The 22,160-nt window shown below is 39.8% G+C and overlaps 1 protein-coding gene and 1 pseudogene across 1 annotated transcript in view; one reads left to right on the top strand and one right to left on the bottom strand.

The window, feature by feature from the left end:
- The window catches only part of CFAP77 (cilia and flagella associated protein 77), a 203,707-nt gene that overhangs the window by 127,783 nt on the left and 53,764 nt on the right, over window positions 1-22,160 (top strand). The window contains exon 4 of the mRNA XM_043985150.1: window positions 12,753-12,858. Coding sequence (XP_043841085.1) covers window positions 12,753-12,858 — 106 coding nt within the window. The remainder of the gene's footprint in view (window positions 1-12,752; window positions 12,859-22,160) is intronic.
- On the bottom strand, window positions 15,207-17,155 carry LOC122741559 (annotated as a pseudogene).

The raw sequence follows: 22,160 nt of genomic DNA, 5'->3' as shown, positions 1-22,160 counted from the left end.
CATGTGCATACTTTGCACCAATATGTTTGTTTTCATAATTTTACTGAGGTCTTTCTTTTTAAATCACAGTCCTTATATATGCTCTTCTTGACAAATAAAACAGACACAGGAACTGTGACAGAGGGTGCATACAACATGCCACTCCCATAGTACCCTCCACCTTTTAAAGAAAAGTAGGGAAGGGCATTTCCACATCTCTTCTCCTGGGCCATGATAGGTCATTATAATTACATCTCTTATGCTTTTTGTTTATATTGCTAGAGTCATCGTACATATCTTTTCCTGGTTCTTTTTACTTCACTCGGTATCAGCTCACACAGGTTTTTTCCATGTTTCTCTGATATATTCATTGTTTCTTAAGTCACAATATCATTTCATGATAGTCATATGCTACAGTTTATCCAGTCGTTTCACAATAGATAGGAACCCACTTGATTTCCAGTTCTTTGCTACTATGAAATGTTGCTGTGAGGATTTTGGAATAAGGAAGACTGTTCTCTTTAACTTTGATGTTACCAAAGTTTCGATTTACAACTGTTACAGGCTCTTAAAGCCATCTAGTGCAACCATTTCATTTTACAGATGAGGAAACTGATGCCCAGAGAGGTTAAGTGACTTCTCTGACATCAAAGAGGTAGTAATTCGAAGTACTGGGATTTGAACCCAGGTCATCTGACTCCAAAGCCAGTGCTCCATGAAAGGCTCTTCCTTGGGACATATGACCTGGGGTCAGAACGCACTGGATCAAAGTATTCCAATACATTTCAAACCCTCTTATTTTTGCAGTGAACACTGGTTTCAGGAAAACAGGGCTTGCCTCTTTATGAAATTACCCCCACCAGGCACTCCTCATGAGGCTGTTTTTGATTTAGGTAAGTTGAGAGAAACCCATGCTATTCATCAATTATCCTTTTCACCCCTCCAAAGTATGATTTGGCATGGGAGACAACAGTCCAGCTTCGAAGAGACAGTGGCCGCCGAAGAGACAGTGCAAAGCTCACTCCCAACCCTCTTGGAAGGAGCACTGGCCCTGCCTGGCCCCTCCATTCCAATGGCGCAGAAGAGATGGATTTTAATTTAATTTTAACAAAATAGCTGTCTCCGGTGTAAGGAGCATCAAGAGCTAAATAAGGACCCGTCTTGAGCTGAATCACGTTGAACAGACCTCTGTGCTGTCATTGATTTTCCAGAAAGAAAAAAATTGCCTCTGGCTACGAAACCGAATTAGTAGTCACTGATGACCAATTATTTTAGCCCGCTGTGAATGGAGAGCCGTACTAAAATCCGGTTTGTCAGACCCAAGGCTCCCTTCTCAAACACCTTTCAACAAATGTGTACCAAAGTCCCTCAGAAGGTTCCAACGCCTTCCTATCTTCCGCCAAGTTCTCCTGCTCCACAAAGTTTTAATGAGCAGCGAGGATGAAGATGGGCTGCCATAAAAGGAGCCTCCTCTAATCTCAACAGAGCACTATTTGGCAGAGAGGAATGGAGCCCACAAATCAGAGCTGTCAGGTCTCAACCACACACACGCACAAAGTGTCAGCCTAATGTTTGCAAATGATAATTTCCATTTCTCTTGCATGTCCCCGGTGCCTTCATTTTAGATCAACCCCTGGTCTGGGGTATCAATTGCAAAGCAGTGAAGATGGATTTGATTGAACTAATTTGAAGTTTCTCGAAGGCCGACAACAAGTTTGAGCTCATTTTAATTTTTTTCTTCATTTTTCACCATATTAGACTTAGTTTTGACACAGTTTTGTTGTGACTGGGCTCATCAGGGCACTGAGTTTCTTTTCCGAAAGGTTCCTGCCAGGTTATCAGCAAGTAATTTGTATAGGCTGTTAGCAGGAGCCCTGTCATTACTGACGGAAACTACTTACGGATCCATAGGCAAACACAATTCTCTGTCTAAGAGCCAGTGAAAACAGCAACATAGAATCCCCCTACCTCCCCTCCCACCCCAAAATTCACTGGGGCATAGAGAAAGCTGCCTGAATTATATAACATTCCAAAGAGTGCTTAGGGAATCCAAAACCACAGTGGGGGAAGTATAGATTTGGTAAGTATTTGGCTTTTAATGCAGGTCTACACTGGGCCAACAACTCACTCTAAATCCCTTGCAGTGGCTGCTGTCTGAATAATCCAAAGGAAGCAGTTCATTAGGAAGTATGAAAAGACAAAATGTGTATGCTGAACCAGACTGTTGAAGGGAAAGAGAGGTTCACTGATGATAAAGCAGCTGAGTATAGTAGAAAGAGCCCTGGGCTTGGATTCAGAATCAATCAATCAATCAGCATTTATTAAGCATCTACCATGCACCAGGCACTATGCCAGAAAGTGGTGATAAAAATACAATGAATGAAACAGTCCCTGCCCTTAAGGAATTTGTATTCTATGAGACAATCCAGGTTTGGCTGCTTCCTGGGCAAGTAAATTTCTTTCTCTAAGTCTGTTTCCCCATCTGCAAAATGGGGCTGGTAATACTTATGGAAGCTAATAATACTATTGTGGAAGGATCAAAAACATATTTTTTTGAAATCATAAAATGCTACATAATGATGAGCTATCATCATAATGATGATTATCAATCTCTCCCTAGAAGAGGCAGGGAATTTTCTAAACCTTGTGTCTCAGGGAGGGCTATGACAGTCTAAAATAAAGGAAAAGAATGCAGCTGTTTTCCCAAGACCTGGATTTAGGGGGCTTTCTGAGAGGGTAAGCTTAGACTTAGAGGGATGTCCATTGAAGTTGAGGGCTAAGGCACCAAGTACGGATAAGGGATACCAAGAATTAGATATGCAAGATACGCTTGCATTTCAACAGAGAGAGAATACATAAAGAAAAAAGATGACTATCAAGCAATATATGATAAATGCCCAATGAATCGAACTGGCAATAAGTGCTAAGGGAATTCAGAGGAAGAGGAGCCTCAGTGATGAAGCTGACTTTTTGGGGGAAGCAGTACTTCAGCAGGGCCATGAAGGATGAATAGGCTTGAGAACCCCTGCCTGAATATCCGAGCCTGGCCCTCTCTCTTACCAGGTCAGTCTCCACAAAAGTACTTATTAGGTGGAAGCTCAAGGACAAGGTATTGTCAGTACTATTGTATAAAATATAATAAATATTTTTGTTTGTTTTTGGTGAGACAATTGGGGTTAAGTGACTTGCCCAGAGTCACACAGCTAGTAAGTGTTAAGTGTCTGAGGCTGAATTTGAACTCAGGTCCTCCTGAATCCAGGGCCGGTGGGTTATCCATTGTGCCATCTAGCTGCCCCCAATAAATACTTTTTAAAAATGAAACTATCCATAACAGAATCATAGTTCCACATAAAATCTTCTCTTTTTGTTCTCTCTCTCTCTCTCTCTGTCTCTCTGTATATGAAAATTTTTATGGGTTTTGGTGTCTATCAAATTCATATTTTGAAAATTTGAAAAATCTTAATGGGATTTTAGGGTTTTTTATATACTTTAATAATTGTTATGTCTAAAGATAAAAGACAACTATTCTGATTAATTCCATTTTTTCAGTTTTGAAAGACAATTTTTGAGTTAACTAAAGTGCCCCTTTATAGTGTGTGTGTGTGTGTGTGTGTGTGTGTGTAGGGGCGGGTAATGTGATTCTTTGCAGAAGGGGTTCCTATCTGATCTTCCTCTTCTTTGTTTAAACATCTTGGGTAATAAGTCCCTTTCTGGGATGTCCTAGACCACCCCAGCCTTAAAAGGCTGGAAACTCCACCTCCAAAGCTCCCTTATGACTCTTGATGCCTGACTTCTGTTCCTAGCTGTCACCTGGATTTTTGTTTAGTTCTTTCAGCCCTTCTCTGCTGGGAGTCTCATCTTTACCTCTCCTTCCCCTAGGATTCAGCTATGGGTATTTAGGAGACAGGTTTCCTTTACCTATCGCAGGGGAGGTGTGTAGTCTGTAATGAGGGTTTTTGGGTTTTTTTTGCCCTATTCCATGTTCCTATGACCCTTTTGCACAACTTTCCACAGCCCATCTGACTTCTCCTGGGTGGCATGGGAGGTAACATGAAAGTTGACATCTCCTCATTGAAGCAGAGACTAAGATGAATTTGCTCTAGGTACTTGACCCCTGGTGGTTCTTCTGACTTTTCCTGCATATCAGAACTCACATGCTTCATCATCTACCCTACAGAAAAGCTTAAATATTCCCTGAACCCCCTTCCTGGAGCTTAGAAATCTTTGAGTGCTAGGGAATAAAAAAACCCAACATTATTTTTAAGGGCTTTGAAAGTGTCTAGTACTGTAAATCAGATATTTTGTATTAAAATGAAAAGATACCATGTAGTAGAGTCGTTAGGAAAGGTGGGGGAGGTAGGATGCCTGAATTTTATCTTCTGCTTTGAAATTTGTTTGCCAGACAGTTTTGATTGGATTTGTAGTATCTAGTTAGCCCAGTTTGAAATCTCATTCATATTCACAAAGTATCTCAAATCATCAAGGAGAGACAATATAGCCTTAGGGGTGATGGTGCAGGCTTTGCTACTGAATTGCTGTGTAACCTTGGGCAACTTACTTGACCTCTCTGGGCTTCAGCTTCCCCAGCTAGAGCATCCTCCTTCTCATTCAGTGAGAATAAATAATTAAGATCTTGTATGTGAAGTGATTTCAGCTACTCAGAATAAAGTGTAGAAATAATACTTATAATTATTACCATAGGGGCTCTGAGCCTGTGGCAAAATCATTCACTCTGGGTGAAAAGCTATTAATTTTATGATACAGAATGGCATTTACATTCAAGAAAAAATACATATGATTTTAAAATATATCTGCAAAAATAGCTATTGAAAAGCTTCATACTAAAAAGGAGAGTCAAGCAAAATGGTTTATCTAGATTACTCTAGGAGGAGAACTGAAATCCCTCTCTCCAAAGTTAACTGTGATCTCTTAATTGCCAAATCCAGTGGACTTTTCTCAATTCTCATCCTTCTACATCAGTTGATACCACTGACAACCTCTTTTCCTGAGTACTTTTTCTCCTTCAGATTTTTGTGATACTACTTTCTTCTGGTTCTCTTCCTTCTTGTTTGTTTTTTAATGGATATTATTCATGTCCCCCACACCCTGTCTGTAGGTACACCCCAATGCTCTATCCCTTGCTCTCTTCTGTCCTCTCTTGAGACCCCTTTGGTGATCTCATCAGCTCCTACGGATTCAAATATATTCATGTAGATGTCCTAGATTTTTGTATCCAGCTCTAGTTTCTCTCCTAAGCTACAGCCCTATATTACCAAACATTTCTTGAACTGAATGTCTCATAAGTATCTCAAATTCAGTATTTCTTCCCTGCCCCAAATTTACCCTTTTTCTAAACTTCCATGGTTCTATTGGGTGCAGCACCATCCTTCCAGTCACCTGGATTCACAACCTCTAAGTTCCCCTCAACCTCTCACTTTCCCTTACCTCATATATCCAATTTGTTGCCTGCTCTTGTCCATAATCACCTTCATAACATTACTTGCATCCATCCCCTTCTTTCCACTCACGCAGGCTCCACTCCGATTCAAGCCTCAACCCCTCTCACATACACGATTGTCAATACTCTTCTAATTGGGATTCCTGCCTATATTCTTTTTCCTCTCCAATCTATCCTGTCCAGAGCTGCCAAACTAAGTTTCTTAAAGGACAGATCTGACCATGTCACAACTCTGCTCAAGAAGCTGTAGTAGTTACTTCTAGGACAAAATATACTTCCATTATTTGACATTTAGAGCCCTTAACAATCCAGCTCCAGCCAGTGATATTCCTAAAGTATAAGTCTGATCATATGTGTCGACACCTATTCAATGAACTCCAGTGGGTCTCTATTACCTCTAGGATCATGTATAAAATTCTGTTTGGCTTTTAAAGCTTTTTATAACCCGATCCTTTCCTACCTTATTCTCCTGCACATACTCTGCAGTCCAGTGACACTGACCTTGCTCTTTCTTCCATGATGCTAGATTTCTCAACTGAACATTTTTTTTACTGGCTGTCCCTCATGCCTGGAATGTTTGCTCACCTAATATTCTCTTCCTGGCTTTCCTGGCTTCCTTCAAGTTTCAACTAACGGGGGGGGGGGGGTAGCGAGGTGGCGCAGTGGATAAAGCACCAGCCCTGGATTCAGGAGGACCTGAGTTCAAATCCAGCCTCAGACACTTGGCACTTACTAGCTGTGTGACCCTGGGCAAGTCACTTAACCCTCATTGCCCCTCCCCCCCTAAAACAAACAAAGCAAAAAGTCTCCACTAACGTCCCACCTTCTACAAGAAGACTTTCCTACTTCTCCTTAATCTTAGTGCATTTCCTCTGAGACTATCCCCAGTTTATCCTTTACATATTTTGTTTGTTGTCTCTCCCATTTGAGTATTAATTCCTTGGAAGCAGGAACTTTTTTTTTTCTTGGCCTTTCTTTGTATCCCCAGAACTTAGCACAGTGCTGACATATAGTTGGTGCTTAATAAATACTTGTTGATTTGCTTAGTGACTGGTTGATATTTTATCCCAGACTTAGTACCTAGTACATAGGCGGTACTTAATACTTTTTGAGTAAATGATTGATTTATCACCTATACATTTGTATAGAATTCATTCAGTAAATATTTAATGAACATCTGTTATATGCAAGACCCTGTTCTAGATACATCTTCAGCCCATTGCTAAGCATGTTCAGAATTAAAACTAAATTCCTGCAAGTTTTTAGTCATAAAAAAACACATGGTTAGTATGGATTCCATGTTGAGTCTGTTCTTATTATTTTAAAAAACCCATTTTATTAGGAAAAGTTAATACTTTGATTATTGAATACCATATTTGATTGGTAAAAACATCTGACTTCATAGTATATAACAGATAAATCACTGTTTTATTCAAGATCAAGGAGCAGCTGGGCAATGTGATTTAAAGGACACTAAAAAGTCTTTCCCTGACATCCCCACCACAAGATATTTCTCTCACTAGTCTCTGGATTCTAGCATTACTGATTCATTCCTTTGTGTTGAACTTGTCCTTTCTCCTCTGGTCTTTAACAGTGAAAATGCTGTGCTCTTATAAAGAATGGTCCAGTAATTCTCTGATCACTTAGAGTGATTTATCAGATCACTTTCTTCACTAACAGGAGAAACTGTAGTGGCTTGAATTTTGGGGAACATTGGGGTGTGGTAGAAGAGAGGTAGAAGGAAAACTAGATGGAAAGCAACCTCTATGACTGACCCTGATTGTGGTTATAGTAAAACCTCAGTAGAGATGGAGCATGGGTTGGTAGGACAGACCAGGGCTTTTTTAAACTTTTTCCACTCAGCACCCCTTTTTGTCCAAGAAAATTTCACACAGCTCCTATACAAAATAGGTACATATAACCTTTAAAATTTTTTTTTTTTTTTTTTTTTTTTTTTTTTTTTTAGTGAGGCAATCGGGGTTAAATGTTTTGCCCAGGGTCACACAGCTAGTAAGTGTTAAGTGTCTGAGGTCGGATTTGAACTCAGCTACTCCTGACTCCAGAGCCGGTGCTCTGTCCACTGCGCCACCTAGCTGCACCACATATAACCTTTTACTGTTGCCAAATTTTTTGTGACTCCCACATTCAGTTATGTAACCCCACATGGAGTTGCAACCCACATTTTAAGAAGCTTTGGGAGAGACTACAGAAATTGTGCTAGACATGGAGTAAAGTTCAGATTTGGCTTCTGACACTATGTAACATTGGATAAGTCACTTGACTTCTACAGTTTTCAGTGAAACTCCCTAGGACTTAGCTACTACATGGTAGGTGAAGTGGAATTTAGGTTGATGGAGGCAATGCCTACATTAGGAGTTTTCCACATAATCCACAACAACAGTCCAACCCAAGGTATATTATTCTTCATGAGTAAGACATTTCAAAGAGTTTCTTACTCTGCAAATTTTAATGGATCTACCCAGTCTAATCTATGACCACCTGAGACTCTCAGTAAATTGTTATTTAAGATTAGCTTGAAGACCTCCACTAGAAGCCGCCCATTCTAGTCTGGGACAGCTCTGCTGGGAAGTTTTTTCCTGGCTTAAGTTACCTTTATGCAATTCCCATTCATTTTTTCCTGCAGGGGTCTACCCTTCCAAACAGTCTCATCCTTCTCTCACATAAGAGCTCACTCAAAGGCAGGTACCATTCCCCACCCTTCCATCTCACTGTCCCCCTTCCTCCAGTCTTCTCTCCTTTAAACTAAACACTTCTGCTTTCTTCATACGTTCATTATTTTATAGCCCTGACCCATTCTGGTCATCTGGATCCCCTCCACCTTTAAAATGGAAGAGCATGGAGCAGATTTATGTGGCAAATGTTCTATTGTGACTTTTCTGTTTATAGTATTTCATTAAATGTCTTTGTTTTGAAAAAATTGATGGCTTTCATTCATAAGTAGTTTGAATGCACAACAGGCTTTTAATTCCAGGGTCCATGGGCTTTTAAAAGATTTTTTCTGTTTGTGTCATTTTGTACCATAAGCATGTCATAAGCCATATGTTTTTTCATTTAACTTAATCTGATTTTATTTTCATACTATAGTTTGTGATCTATACTGTACTTGCAAGCATTATAACTGCATTGTTTTTAAAAATTCTAAGTTTCAGGGCTAACTTTAAGTTGTACCCCTCCACCCCCCCCCAAACAAAAACAACCTCACTCATTAGTCTAAACTGGAGAGGAAGGATGGTTGCATCCAGTTTGGCTAAGAAATGACTAGGGCTTAGACCCATGCCCTTGGCCAGTTCCACTAGTCAACTCTTATACCCCATTTTTTTTCCTTTCCAATTTGCATCCTTTCCCCTGGCTTTGGAATGGGGGAGGGGAGCATGACTTTTTCAGGGAGGGTGACTCCTAGCTGGAAAAAGGGAAAGGAATAAAGCTGTGGTACTGGCCTGTTGTAAATGGTCAGAGCCAGCTGCCAGAGGAACACAGAGAACAGCAGAGGCTGACCTGGCTGGCTTTGATATAGGCAGCGAAGGGGAAGGGAGGAGGTACTGAAAGAGCTCTTCTTATATGAATGGCCTCTCGGGGTAGATATTGCTAGATTATGCCTCTGGTATCATTAGAAAACACAACTATAAATTAGGCTGTTCTGAAGCATGGGGTGTGTAATAATTAAGTAATAAAAGTCACCACGGGGGTGAAGGAACCAGAAAACAAAAGAGCCACTATTTGTAGATGCACTGCTGGCTTCTGCCTCCACTATAAAAAGATCATCTGGCCATGAGTGGCATTTCAAAGCTGGTGGCTGCTCTCGATTCGGGTGGCATCCTGCTGAAAGCCTGGCAGCCCAGGGAAGGCAAAACAACTTCCCAAAGGGAGGCATACTTCCACCAAAGAGAATCCTAGCCAGGAGGGTGTGGCAGGAGAGAAGACTAACCCAAGGTGGTCTTCTGTTCCTCAAGATGCAGTGCCTAGTGTTGGAATTCATCTATTGGTCTAGATAGACCCCGTCCCAGGCAACTTTGAATATTTAAAAACAGCTATTCTGTTTTCTCAATCTTGTTCTCCCTAAGCCTTCTTTTTCCCAGTTCTATCAACTAATAACTCAAATGGCATGATCTCAAAGCCCTTTACCATCCTGGTTGGCCTCCTCAGGATACTCTTTAGCTCATCCTGAAATGTGGCACCCAGAAATAAACACCAGATGTGGTCTGACCTGGGAAAAGTACAGTGGGATTATAACAATGCCATAGTCCTGGACACTATGCTTCTCTTAATGTAGTCTAAGATTTTTTTTTTTAGTCTAAGATCTTTTTACAACCTACTAAAAATTGCCAAGGTCTTTTTTCCCCCCAGAAAAACTGCTATGCTTTTTCCCTCTTGCATTTATTAAGTCGATCTTTTGAACCCCAGTGTGGAACTTAACATTGTCTTTTTGTTGTTGCTGTTGCGTAGTTTTAGTAGTGACCCCATTTGGGGCTTTCTTGGCAAAGATACTAGAGTAGTTTGCCATTTCCTTCTCCAGCTGATTTTGCAAATGAAGAAATTGAGGCAAACATAGTTTAAGTGACTTGCCCAAGGTCACAAAGCTGGTAAGTGTCTGAAGTCAGATTTTAATTCAGTTCAAACTCTTCCTGACTTCAGGCCCTGAGCTCTACCCACTGTTCTACCTTGCTGCCCCAACATCTGTCCCTACATTTTATCTTATTAGATTTGTCCCAACATTCTTACCTATCTAATCTTTACTCAGAGAGACTGAGGAGGTATCTGAAACCATTCACCATCCAAAGAAGGGGGTAGAGTCAGGAGAGAAGAGCCAGAGATTGGAAGGAGGCCCCAAATTGTTTTATTCAATAGTAGATTTCAAGGGTGAGATCAGACTCTCAGGTGCTGTCTGAAAAATAATCCACCTGTCACTGAGACCTTGGAGATTCATAAAAGGAGAAGGGGATCCTTGGTCCTGAAGTGATTTTTCTGGGGGTTGGGAGGTGAAGTGGGAGGAGGACCCTTTCATAAAGTCTGGCCTGTAGACCTAGGATTGAAACCTGTAGCCCTAGAAACTGACCCAAAGCCAATCACCTAAGAACATATAAGAGAGAGTGTTGCTGGCTGCCTCTATCCCTGATATTCTTCCCTAGGTCAAAGTGGCCTCTATCTGAAAATCTGGGTCTATGATGCCAGGTTACTGGGTAGAGTTGGTGGAAAACAAGCCACGAGGAGCCAGAGATGCTTCAAATGATGTAACTAACCTGTTAGTCACAGGTGGAAAGCTGGGCAGAGGAGTTGAATAGCTTACTTCTGTTGCTCTTTTTTTTTTTTTTTTTACTTCAAGATGGGTGGGCTGCTTCACAGGTCACTGGTTAAATTTCTGAAGACCTCTTAGAGTTCATCTAATCTTGTTCTTCCCCAACTATCTATATCATTGTTGCTACACTTGTGTTGTTGTTGTTGTTGATGATGATGTTGGGCAGCTAGGTGTCTCGGTGGATAGAGCTCTAGTACTGGAGTCAGGAAGACCTGAGTTCAACTCTGGCCTCGGACACTTACTAGCTGTGTGACCCTGGGCAAGTCATTTAGCCCTATTTAACTCCATTTCCTCATCTGGAAAATGAGCTGGAAAAGGAAATGGCAAACCACTCCAGTATCTTTATCAAGAAAAATCCAAATTCAGTCATGGAGAGTTGGACATGATTGCATTTACTTCAGTTGCTCTCTTTACTTCAAGATGGGTGAACTGCTCCACAGGTCACTGACTAAATTTCTTTTTTTTTCTTTTTTTCTTTTTTTTTGTGTGAGGCAACTGGGGTTAAATGACTTGCCCCAAATCACACAGCTAGTAAGTGTTAAGTGTCTGAGGCCGGATTTGAACTCAGGTCCTCCTGAATCCAGGGCCGATGCTCTATCCACTGCGTCACCTAGCTGCCCCTACTGACTAAATTTCTGAAGGCCACCTAGAGTTCTTCTGATATTTTGCTTCCTCATCTGTCTATATTATTGTTGGTACACTTATATAGTGTTTTATAATTATTCAACATGATTTTACGTTGAGTATGTCTTCTGACTTTGTGAGACAGGCAAGGTAGAAATTATTACCCCTATTTTGTAGATGAAGAAACTGATGTACAGAAAGTTTAAATGACTTACCTAGAGTCCCACTACTATTTCATGGAAGAACTGGAATTAGAACTCAGGTCCCATAAGCCCTATTCAAATGTCTTTTCTAGGGGCAGCTAGGTGGCGCAGTGGATAAAGCACTGGCCTTGGATTCAGGAGGACCTAAGTTCAAATCCAGCCTCAGATAATTGACACTTAACTAGCTGTGTGACCCTGGGCAAGTCACTTAACCCTCCTTGCTCTGCAAAAATTAAAAACAGAACCCAAACCAACAAACGTCTTTTCTAGGATACCATGCTGTCCTTGTCAAATGTAGTATTCTGTGTCTATTCACGTGTCCAACGAGCCTACAATTTAATCAAGGCAAAAACAACTATCCTTTTCCCTGTTTCTCAGCCATTAAGTTCACTTTGTTGGCAGGCAGTGTGGTGCAAAGGAAGGAACACTACTTCTGGCGTCAGAGGACCTGGGTTTAAATCTAGTCTCTGGGGTTTACTGTGTGAACTTAGACCTCAGTTTCCTCGTCAGCAAAATGAGTGAGGCTGAACTTGATATTCCCTGACATTCCTTCCAGGTCTAGGTCATCATTCCATGATATGCTGGCCACGGATAGAGACCATCTATAAACTATTCCTCATGATATGGTCACTTATTCTAGGGGCTTCTTCAGGCAGCTTGGATGACCAATGTAGACTCCTCAAGCACCTGACTCAATGAACCAGAATCATTTGGGCAGCTGATGGACCTTAAATGAAATACCTGTTTTTCCCCTTTAAAAGCACAACAGCAATAATAATAAATAATAAAATACAATAAAAATAATAAAAAAATTAAAACCAGTATCTGGCTCTTCTGTTTTCTGGTGACATTCAAACATCCTCCTGTATACAGAAATTAGGAGTCTCATGGAAGGAGGGGGTTGGCATTTGGAATCCAATTTTTCCATGATTCACAAAGTCCAAATGGAAGATTTTATAGTAAGCAGGAGAGATATCATAGAGTGAGTATGACCCACATAGAGTAGATGCCTCCAAATAGTTTGAAACAGGCTGCCCTGCCTGCGTTGTTCCCTAACTCCTAGAGATTTATAAGAAAATGGTTGGTCAGCATGTGCTTGAACAGAAGTGGGGAGAAAAAACGAAGCAGTTGGCTTTGCTTTCTCCTAAAACCATGTCTGGGTTCTTTGTTCTAGGCCTTCCACACCCTTCTTTGATCTGATGCAGCACAAGTACCAGCAGCTATGGATAAAGGAACAAAAAGCAGCCCAAAAGGCCATTAAAAAGGAGAAAAAAAACAAGGTAAGGCTATAAATCACCCTTGGATGCAAACTTTGGGGGGGAGTTGTGCTGTCAGCTACTGTCATAATCGTTGCTTTTCATCCCACCCTGTTCAGGACAATGTTATTCAAGAGAAAGCAAGATGCTAATTCACCCCTTATGATTGGGGAAAGGGGCAAGTTCTTTGTTTCTCTGCTGACTAAAACCGAATTCTCCAAAGCCTACTCTTTTGTCGTGTTATAATAAGGCCCCTTCCAGTTTCAAGTCCTGTTCTATGTATTATTTTGACATAACTTATAATTATTTATGAGTGGCCTTTTCCTCCATACCCAATTGTAAGGTCTTTGAGGGAATCATCTGGGTCGTGTTTTATCTTTGTATTCCCCAGCTTCTGCATTGTGCTAAAGTACATATTAACTGATGTTCAGAACGATCCATCAAACGAACTCCCTATCTCCTGAAAGTCATTTTTAAGAGTTCTCATTTTTAAAATAAATTTCTCTTTATATCTAGCAAGCATTTCTTGTGTCTACTATAGGCCAGGTACTGTATTAGGTGCTAGGTATACAAATCTAAAGAATGAAAGAATTCCTACTCTAAAGGAGCTTACATTCTCTTTTTCTTTTCTTTTCTTTCTTTTTTTTTTTTTTTTTTTGGTGAGGCAATTGAGGTTAAATTACTTGCCCAGGGTCACACAGCTAGTAAGTGTCAAGTGTCTGAGGCCGTATTTGAACTCAGGTCCTCCTGACTCCAGGGTTGGTGCTCTATCCACTGCGCCACCTAGCTGCCCCTGCTTACATTCTTTTTTTTAAAAAATGTAAGTAGTATTTAAAATTTTTTCCAATTATATGTAAAGACAATTTTCAAGATTAATTTTTATAAAATTTTGAGTTCCAAATTTTTCACCCTTCTTCCCTTCCCTTCCCTCTCCCTCCCCCAAACAGCAAACAATCTGATATAGGTTATACATATGAAATCATGTTAAACATATTTCCACGTTAGACATGTTGTAAAAGAAGAAATAGAATAAAAGGAAAAAACCATGAAAAAAAAAGTAAGTGAAAATAGCACGATTCTATCTTCATTCAGACTCCTTAGTTCTTTTTCTGGATGTGGCGAACAATTTCCATCATGAGTCTTTGGAATTGTCTTATATCATTGGATTGTTGAAAAGAGCTGAGCCAACCCAATCATAGTTGATCATTGCACAGTATTGCTGTTGCTATTTATAATGGTCAAAGAGATTACATTCTATTACCCTCTTAGATGCTGAAAGGCAAAGAATAAAACCACTTGACCTGAGCTAGGGTAGGGATGACTTTTGTACTTTCTGAGAAAGTGTTTGTGAAACAAGTTAAGCATATTAAAATATCAGAGGGCTGTTCAGGCTACTAAAGAGAACAAATTGTATTAAGGACTTTGAGGAACAACATTCAATATGTGTCACCAAGAAGATGCCGGTGATAACAACTGGTTCATTACAGGAAGCCTGGCACTAACTGCTAGAATCCATTCAGTTTAATATTTATTAAGGTCCTATTATGTGCTATGCATTGTCCCTAGGAATACAAAGGCAAAACAAGACATAGTCCAGTCCTGATTAAGTTTATAGTCAATAAGTGGCAAATAAGACAAATTATAATATAAGTCATAATTCAATCAGTGCCTCAAAAAGGTACAAATGGAATGTTTGGGATATTCAAGGAAGGAGAGAATTTCAGTTCAATTTTAAAATAATTTATTGTGTATTACATACTAGGGGTATGATGACAAAACAAAACAAAGTTTCTGCCCCATTTTGTATTATTGTGATTAATATAAATTCAATACCTTTACTGTGCTCATGAATCTCTAAACTCACCACAAGTAAACCATGTTGGATAATCCAGTTATTACATCAGGAGTCTTAAAGTGTTCTGTGTACTTATTGTTTTATAGCAGAATGCCTAGCACACATCATCATAACTGCCAAATATTCAGGAGTGCAAAGTAGTATGGTATAGTACTTAAGTACAAATGGGAGATATAATTTAAAAAATAAAAAGTAAATACTTAAATATAAATTTATGGCTTACCAAATAGTATTTAAACTACATGGTTTATCTGCTTCCTTGAACCCATAGTTACTTTTATTTCCCCAAACCCAATAGAGTCAATATGCCAAATCATCAGTTCCATTGTGTGAATAATGGATCGCAATAAATGAGTTCCTTTTTCCAAGAGCTTTTCCTGTTTTCTCTACAAACATGATATGGCTTGAATAAAAAGACAACAGGAATTTTTTGAAGATCAGGAGTCCAAAATGCCAAATTTGGTTAAGTATTCTACATGGTCTAAAGTCACCATTAACATTTTTAGTTAGGATATATTTAAATTACTCTCTTCAATTATTTGTACAGGACAAGCAAGAAGGTTCCGCTTATGCTTCTTTCTTCCTTCCTTCCTTCCTTTTCTTTTCCTTTCTTTCTTTCTTTCTTTCTTTCTTTCTTTCTTTCTTTCTTTCTTTCTTTCTTTCTTTCTTTCTTTCTTTCTTTCTTCCTTTCTTTTTTTTTTTTGCAGGGCAATGAGGGTTAAGTGACTTGCCCAGGGTCACAGAGCTAATAAGTGTCAAGTAGTGTTTGAGGCTGGATTTGAACTCAGGTTCTCCTGAGTCCAAGACCAGTGCTTTATCCACTGCACCACCTAGCTGCCCCCACTTATGCTTCTTAAGAACACTGGACCAAGCACCCTTGAAGAAAGCTTTGCCCCCTGCCTTTAGCCATCTTCTTCCAGCAATCAGTTGGCCGAATGTATGTGATATCCTTTGTGCCCAGACTACATCATCATTTGCTGCCTTTCTGTATCAAAGAGACAGGAGACCACACCTCACTGTTCGTGCAGTCATCCAACTTTCCACAATATGAATGTTCTTAGGATCGGGGAACATGCCTTTTGTTGTATCACAGATTCCAAAGTAGCCTTCTCTGAAGATAATAATACCTTGCACTGAGATATTGAAACCTCTATTTCCTAAAACATCTTTCAGTCATGTCTGACTCTTTATGACCGCATTTGGGGTTTTCTTGGAAGATACTCGAGTGGTTTGCCATTTTCTTCTCCAGCTCATTTTATAGATGAGGAAACTGAGGCAAACAGGGTGAAGTGATTTGTCCAAGGTCATGTAGTTAGTAAGTGTCTGAGGCTGGATTTGAACTCATGAAGATGAGTCTTCCTGACTCTAGGTCGGCACTCCATCCTGTGAGATTTAAAATTGGATATAAGAGCATTAAACTCCCCTTTAACCTTTCCCTTATATATCCCCCAGACCAGTAAGAGAAAGAAGCCTCTGAGCTTTAATTAGAGAGGGATTAATTAGCTTTTATTGTTTGGGAATTAATTAGCCAACAAACAGGTGATACTGATTAGGGAAATAGGAATGTAGAAATACAAATGAATAGTCTTAGATCTAAGCTTATTCTATATTCTTTTATAAAACTCACCGAATCCCAAAACTACGTCTCAGGCTGAGAACCAGAGTCAAGCGCGTGCTGCCACCAAGGACCAGAGCCAATCAGCCGAATGTGCAGTCAAACCCGAGCCAGAGTGTGCGAGCCGAGAGAGAGAACTTCCGTTCTCTCCTAGTTTTCTAAGCTGGTGCCCCGGAAGTCTCACGTGCTTGGTCACACTCTCCCAGGCAGCAGCAGGCGCACGGCTGCTCGTCACAGTCTTCTCCCCGAAAGGGCGGTCCTTCAAAAACCATTTCAGTAGTATGCGTTCAACTCTTATAAAACTTTCATTTTTTTTTTTTTTACCACAATCCATTTCACCATGTAGCTGCACCAAAACCAAAGCCACAAATTCTGTTATATTTGATGATTTTCACAAGGCAGTCTCCCAGGCCTTTGAATTCTCTCTTGGTGTCAGATTGCCCAACATTAGCTGCTGAGCAAGTTCTCACAGAATCCAAGGGGCAGACAAAGCAGGGAGAATTGACTCCGGCTGTACCACTAGAGGCAAGATTATCAGCAAAATACCTCCAAAACTGTGTGTGCTTGTCCATTTCTCCAAAAATTGCCTATTTACTTATCCATAAAGATGAAGTGAAGAGCCAGGGTAGGGAAATATCTGATGACATTTATTGAGTTAGCTTTCCAGGAAGAAAGCACCCCTTGTTCCTTTGGAATTCGGATTATACAATCTATTATGACTTTATACTTGCCTGCTGTCCTTTCAATAGTGTTTTGACTCTCTTGATGAAAACCACCATGGCCTTGCAGACAACAGCAGCAATGCCACCAGCCAGGAAGTTCTTGGTGAAGGAAATGGCCTGTTCTGTCATGGTTACTGAGGAGCCAAATGGTAGACTTGGAAGGCAGATCTGGTATAAGAGGGGTCAAAGTTATGAAACACATTGCTGCCTGCACAATCCCTTGCTGTAGCTCAAAATAAAAGGCCATTATGCTTTTTCTGTTTTTTGTTTTGTTTTGTTTTTGCGGGGCAATGAGGGTTAAGTGACTTGCCCAAGGTCACACAGCTAGCAAGTGTCAAGTGTCTGAGATGGGATTTGAACTCAGGTCTTCCTGAATTCAGGGCTGGTGCTGTATACACTGCCCTACCTTGCTTTTCTTAATATAACCCAAGCTCTCATACTGACTTTACAATCCACTAAAATCTCCAGGGTTTTTTTTCCCAGACTAAATGGTATGGACATTGTTAAATGCCTCCCTTATCTTGCATTCGTGAAGTTGATCTCTTGAAGTCAAGTGTAAGACTTAACATTTGTCCCGACAGAATTTTGGCTTACCAGATTTGTTCCCTTATTCTAGGCTGTCAAGATCTTTTTGGGGCAGGGGATTCTGACTTTCATCTAGTGTATTAGTTAACTTTTCCAGCACTGTGTTTTCTTCAAATATGATTAAATATGCCATCTATCCAAAGTCATTAATGAAAATATAAAGCAACACAGGGCCAATGACTGATCCCTGGGATGCTCCAGGGAGACCTTAGCCTACCAAGTTGATATTGAAACAGCAAGGAGTACTCTTTGAATCTTCCCAGTCAACTGGTTCTGAATCCACCTAATGGTATGATTGTGTAACCCAGGTTTTTCCATCTTATCCACAAGAATATGAGAGACTTTGCAAAAATCTTGTGCTAAAACAAAGTAAATAAAGTAGGTAGCATTCCCTTGATGGGTCACTCCAATAATCCTATAAAAAAAGGAAATGAAATCAGCTTGGAACCACATGATATGTTCTTCATGACGCCATGCCAGCCTTCTGTGTTCATTCCTTCCTTTTTCTGGATGTTGGTTAACTGTCCTTTTAATAATATGTTGCTGTGAATCAAAGAACTCTGGCCTGATGTTTGCAAACTATGTTCTCATTCCACTTCCTCCCACTTTAAAAAAATTTGCCTTTTTCCAGTTTTGAGGCATTTCTCCTAATTCCCATGCTCTTTCAAAGATCACTGACAGTTATAGTAATCATATCCACCAGGTCTTTTAGTACCCTAGAATGGAGTTTGTCTGGGTCTGGTGAATTCAATAAGGGCAACTAAGGCTGTTGGTTTGTTTTTTGTTTGTTTATTTTTACTATCCCTTACCTTATCTTGGGAAGCAAATTTCTTTCTTTTTCTTTCTTTTTCGTGGAGCAATGGGGGTTAAGTGATGTGTCCGAGGCCGAATTTGAACTCAGGTCCTCCTAAATCCAGGGCTGGTGCTTTATCCACTGTACCACCCAGCTGCCCCCAGCAATTAGACATTTTTTTGTTCTGCCCTTTCCAAGGCAGATAATTCTCCTTGGCAGAAAAAACAAATAACCAAACAACCAGATGCAGTTTCTTTTCATTGTTTTCACTCACTCCATGTATCTCAACCTTTAGTACTTTTCCTTCTTAGAAACTTTTTCTAAAATAACTTAAAAATTATATATATATATTTATACATACATATATATAGATAGACAGATATAGATATAAATATTTTGGTCAGGCTCATTCTGAGCTTTTGTACTCCTTATCCTATTCTTACAGGATTGTTCTGTATTCATTCTGTTATGTTGTTGTTATTAGTAATTTTTCAGTTGTATCCTACTCTTCTTTTTTTTTTGTGGGACAATGAGAGTTAAGTGACTTGCTCAGGGTCACATAGCTAGTGTCAAGTATCTGAGGCTGGATTTGAACTCAGGTCCTCCTGAATCCAGGGCCAGTGCTCTATCCACTGTGCCACCTAGCTGCCCCGCCTCCTGTGAATTTTTGAGCATCTTTATTGCTATTTTTCTTTTTTCTTCCTTACATTTTAGCTATCTTTCTTGGAATGATGACACAAGGCAATTTTCTCCCTGCTCCTTCTGTTCTAATTTAAAGCTCTTGATTAGATTTGTAAGACTCTAGTCAAATACATGATTATCAACCCTTTCTGTTAAGTGCACTCCATCCCTGGCCAAGAGCCTATCATTCCTGTATTTTAAACTGTTATCTAGAAATCCAAATTCTTTTCTCAGACATCATCTTCTTAACCAACTGGACACTTCCAATGTTTGCCTTTCTCTTCTGAAGTAGTGATGAAAATACCACCTGTGCCAACTTCCATATTTCTCAGTTTCCTTTGTTGGATCTTTATGCAGGTTATAACTGCTGAAGATAGGTATCCCTCAGGACTCTGTATGGGGCCTTCTTCCTCTTCCTTTAATATGATTTCACATGGTTTCAATGATCATCTCTATGCTGATAATTCTCAGATCTCAGCTTTCTTCTGACCTCCAGACTTGCATTTTCAACTGCCTATTAGACATCTCAACCTAGATGTCCTGTAGGCATCAAAATGTCTAAAATTGAACTCATTATATTTCCCTGAAAGTATCCCAAATTCTGAACTTCCTTATTATTGAGGCTACCACCATTCTCTTAGTCACTCAGGCTCACAACCTAGGTGTCATCCTTGATTCCTCATTCTTTGTCACCCCTATATCCAATCCATTGCCAAGTCCTGTCAATTTTATCATTATCACATCTCTTCTACATGTCCCCTTCTCTCTGACATTGCCACCATCTTGGTGCAGACAATCACCATTTCATCCCTGGACTATTGCAGTATTCTGATGATTGATCTCCCTGCCTCTCCAGTTTCTCTCCACTCCAGTTCATCCTCCCTCCTTTTTCCTTTTTTTTTGGGGGGGGCAGGAATGAGGGTTTAGTGACTTGCCCAGGTCACACAGCTAGTAAGTGTCAAGTATCTGAGGTCGGATTTGAACTCAGGTCCTCCTGAATCTAGGGTTGGTGCTTTATCTACTGCACCATCTAGTTGCCTCCCTCCCTCCCTTTTCAATAAACTCTAGTGGCTCCTTATCACCTCCCATATCAAATATGAAATCTTCAGTTTGGCTTTCAGAAACTTTCACAACCTGGTCCCCACTTATCTTTCTAGTCTTCTAACATCTTACTCCCCTTTACATATGCTGTGATCTAGTGACACTGGCCTCCTAATTGTTCCTCACACAAGACATTCCACCATCAGACTGGGCATTTTTACTGGATGCTCTCCATGCCTGCGCTTCCTTTTTTTTTTTTTTTGGTTTTTTTTTTGTTTTTTTTTTTTATGAGATATTTTATTTTTTCCGTTACATGTAAAGATAGTTCTCAACTTTTGTTTATACATGCTTTACAATTTCAGATTTTTCTTCCTCCCTCCCCTCCCTCCCCCCTCCCCTAGACAGCAGGTAATCTGATATAGGTTATATCTATATATCTCTATACATATACATATAGATATATATATATACACACATATATATATATACACATAATAACATTAATCCTATTTCTGCATTAATCCTGTTACAAGAGAAAGAATCAGAGCAGTGATACAAAACCTCAAAATAGAAAAAAAAAACAACAGCACCCAAAACAAAAGAAATAATATGGTTCAATCAGCATCTATACTCCACAGTTCTTTCTTTCTTTTTTTTTCTTGGATTTGGAGATCCTCTTCTATCATGAGTTCCCTGGAACTCTTCTGTACCATTGCATTGGTGAGAAGAATATAGTCCATCACAGTAGGTCAACACTCAATGTTGATGATACTGTGTACAATGTTCTTCTGGTTCTGCTCATCTCACTCATCATCAGCTCACGTAAGACCCTCCAGGTTCCTCTGAACTCTTCCTGCTCATCATTTCTTACAGCACAATAGTATTCCATTGTATTCATATACCACAACTTGTCCAGCCATTCCCCAATTGATGGGCACCCCCTCAACTTCCAATTCCTTGCTACCACGTAAAGAGCAGCTATAAATATTTTTGTACATGTGGGTCCCTTTCCCCCTTCCATGATTTCTTTGGGCAAAAGACCTAAAAGTGGGATTGCTGGGTCAAAGGGTATGCACAGCTTTATCGCCCTTTGGGCATAATTCCAAATTGCTCTCCAGAATGGTTGCTGTGCTTCCTTTTTATCTCTGCCTCCTAGCTTTCCTAGTTTCCTTTAAGTCCCACCTAAAATTCCATATTTTTAAAGAAGCATTTCCTGATCTATCTTAATGCTCATGTCTTCCTTCTATTGCCTAGCTCCAATTTGTCCTGTATATGTTTTGTTTGTACATAGTTGGTTGTGTGTTGTCTCCTCTATTAGCCTATGAGCTTCTTGAGAGCAGGAGGTGGTTTTCAGTTTTCTTCCTATTTTTCGTATCCTCAATACTTTAGCACAGTGCCTACCATATAGCAGATGCTTAATAAATGTCTTGACTAACTAACAGATTGAAATTTAACATTTCCTTTAATTATCTAAAAGCAGTGTTTTGAAAAGGGATCCATGGACTTTACCAGACTGAGCAAGATCTTTAGTCCTTTATTGTTGTTTCCACTAGCTAAAGTTATTGTGCCTCTATGAAAAGAATAAAATGGCATTTTTCTTTTAAAAAGAAGATCTGTAATTCAGATCTCTCAATAATTCAAACAAACCTCTACATTTAGTTTAAAGTAACCCATGGCTTAGAAATGGTATACCTATGCTCCTCAGTGAGACTGCTAAATTACCCTCCTCCTCACATAAGAACTAAGTTAAATTTGGGGGAATTTCTCTCTATCAACATCAGTATATCTCAGTTTTGCTTCCACCCAGAACTAATCCATGGGAACATTCAAATGTGGTTCATGTTAGCTCTCTCCTAGCTGACATTCATTACCTACAATGATAAACTCCTAATAACATTAGAACATAAAGCTTATTCATTCCAAACTTTTTTTGTGTGTCTGGATCTGTGATCTCTTTGGCATAAACAGCTCACAATGAGGAAATTCCTTCTATCAAGACAAGCCTTCAACAGTTCTGCAGTTTATAGTCTTAGA

Source organism: Dromiciops gliroides, chromosome 2 (genome assembly GCF_019393635.1).
Source record: "Dromiciops gliroides isolate mDroGli1 chromosome 2, mDroGli1.pri, whole genome shotgun sequence".
NCBI lineage: Eukaryota > Metazoa > Chordata > Mammalia > Microbiotheria > Microbiotheriidae > Dromiciops > Dromiciops gliroides.
The sequence above is the reverse complement of the archived record's forward strand: the minus strand, read 5'-3'. Positions and strand labels throughout refer to the sequence as shown.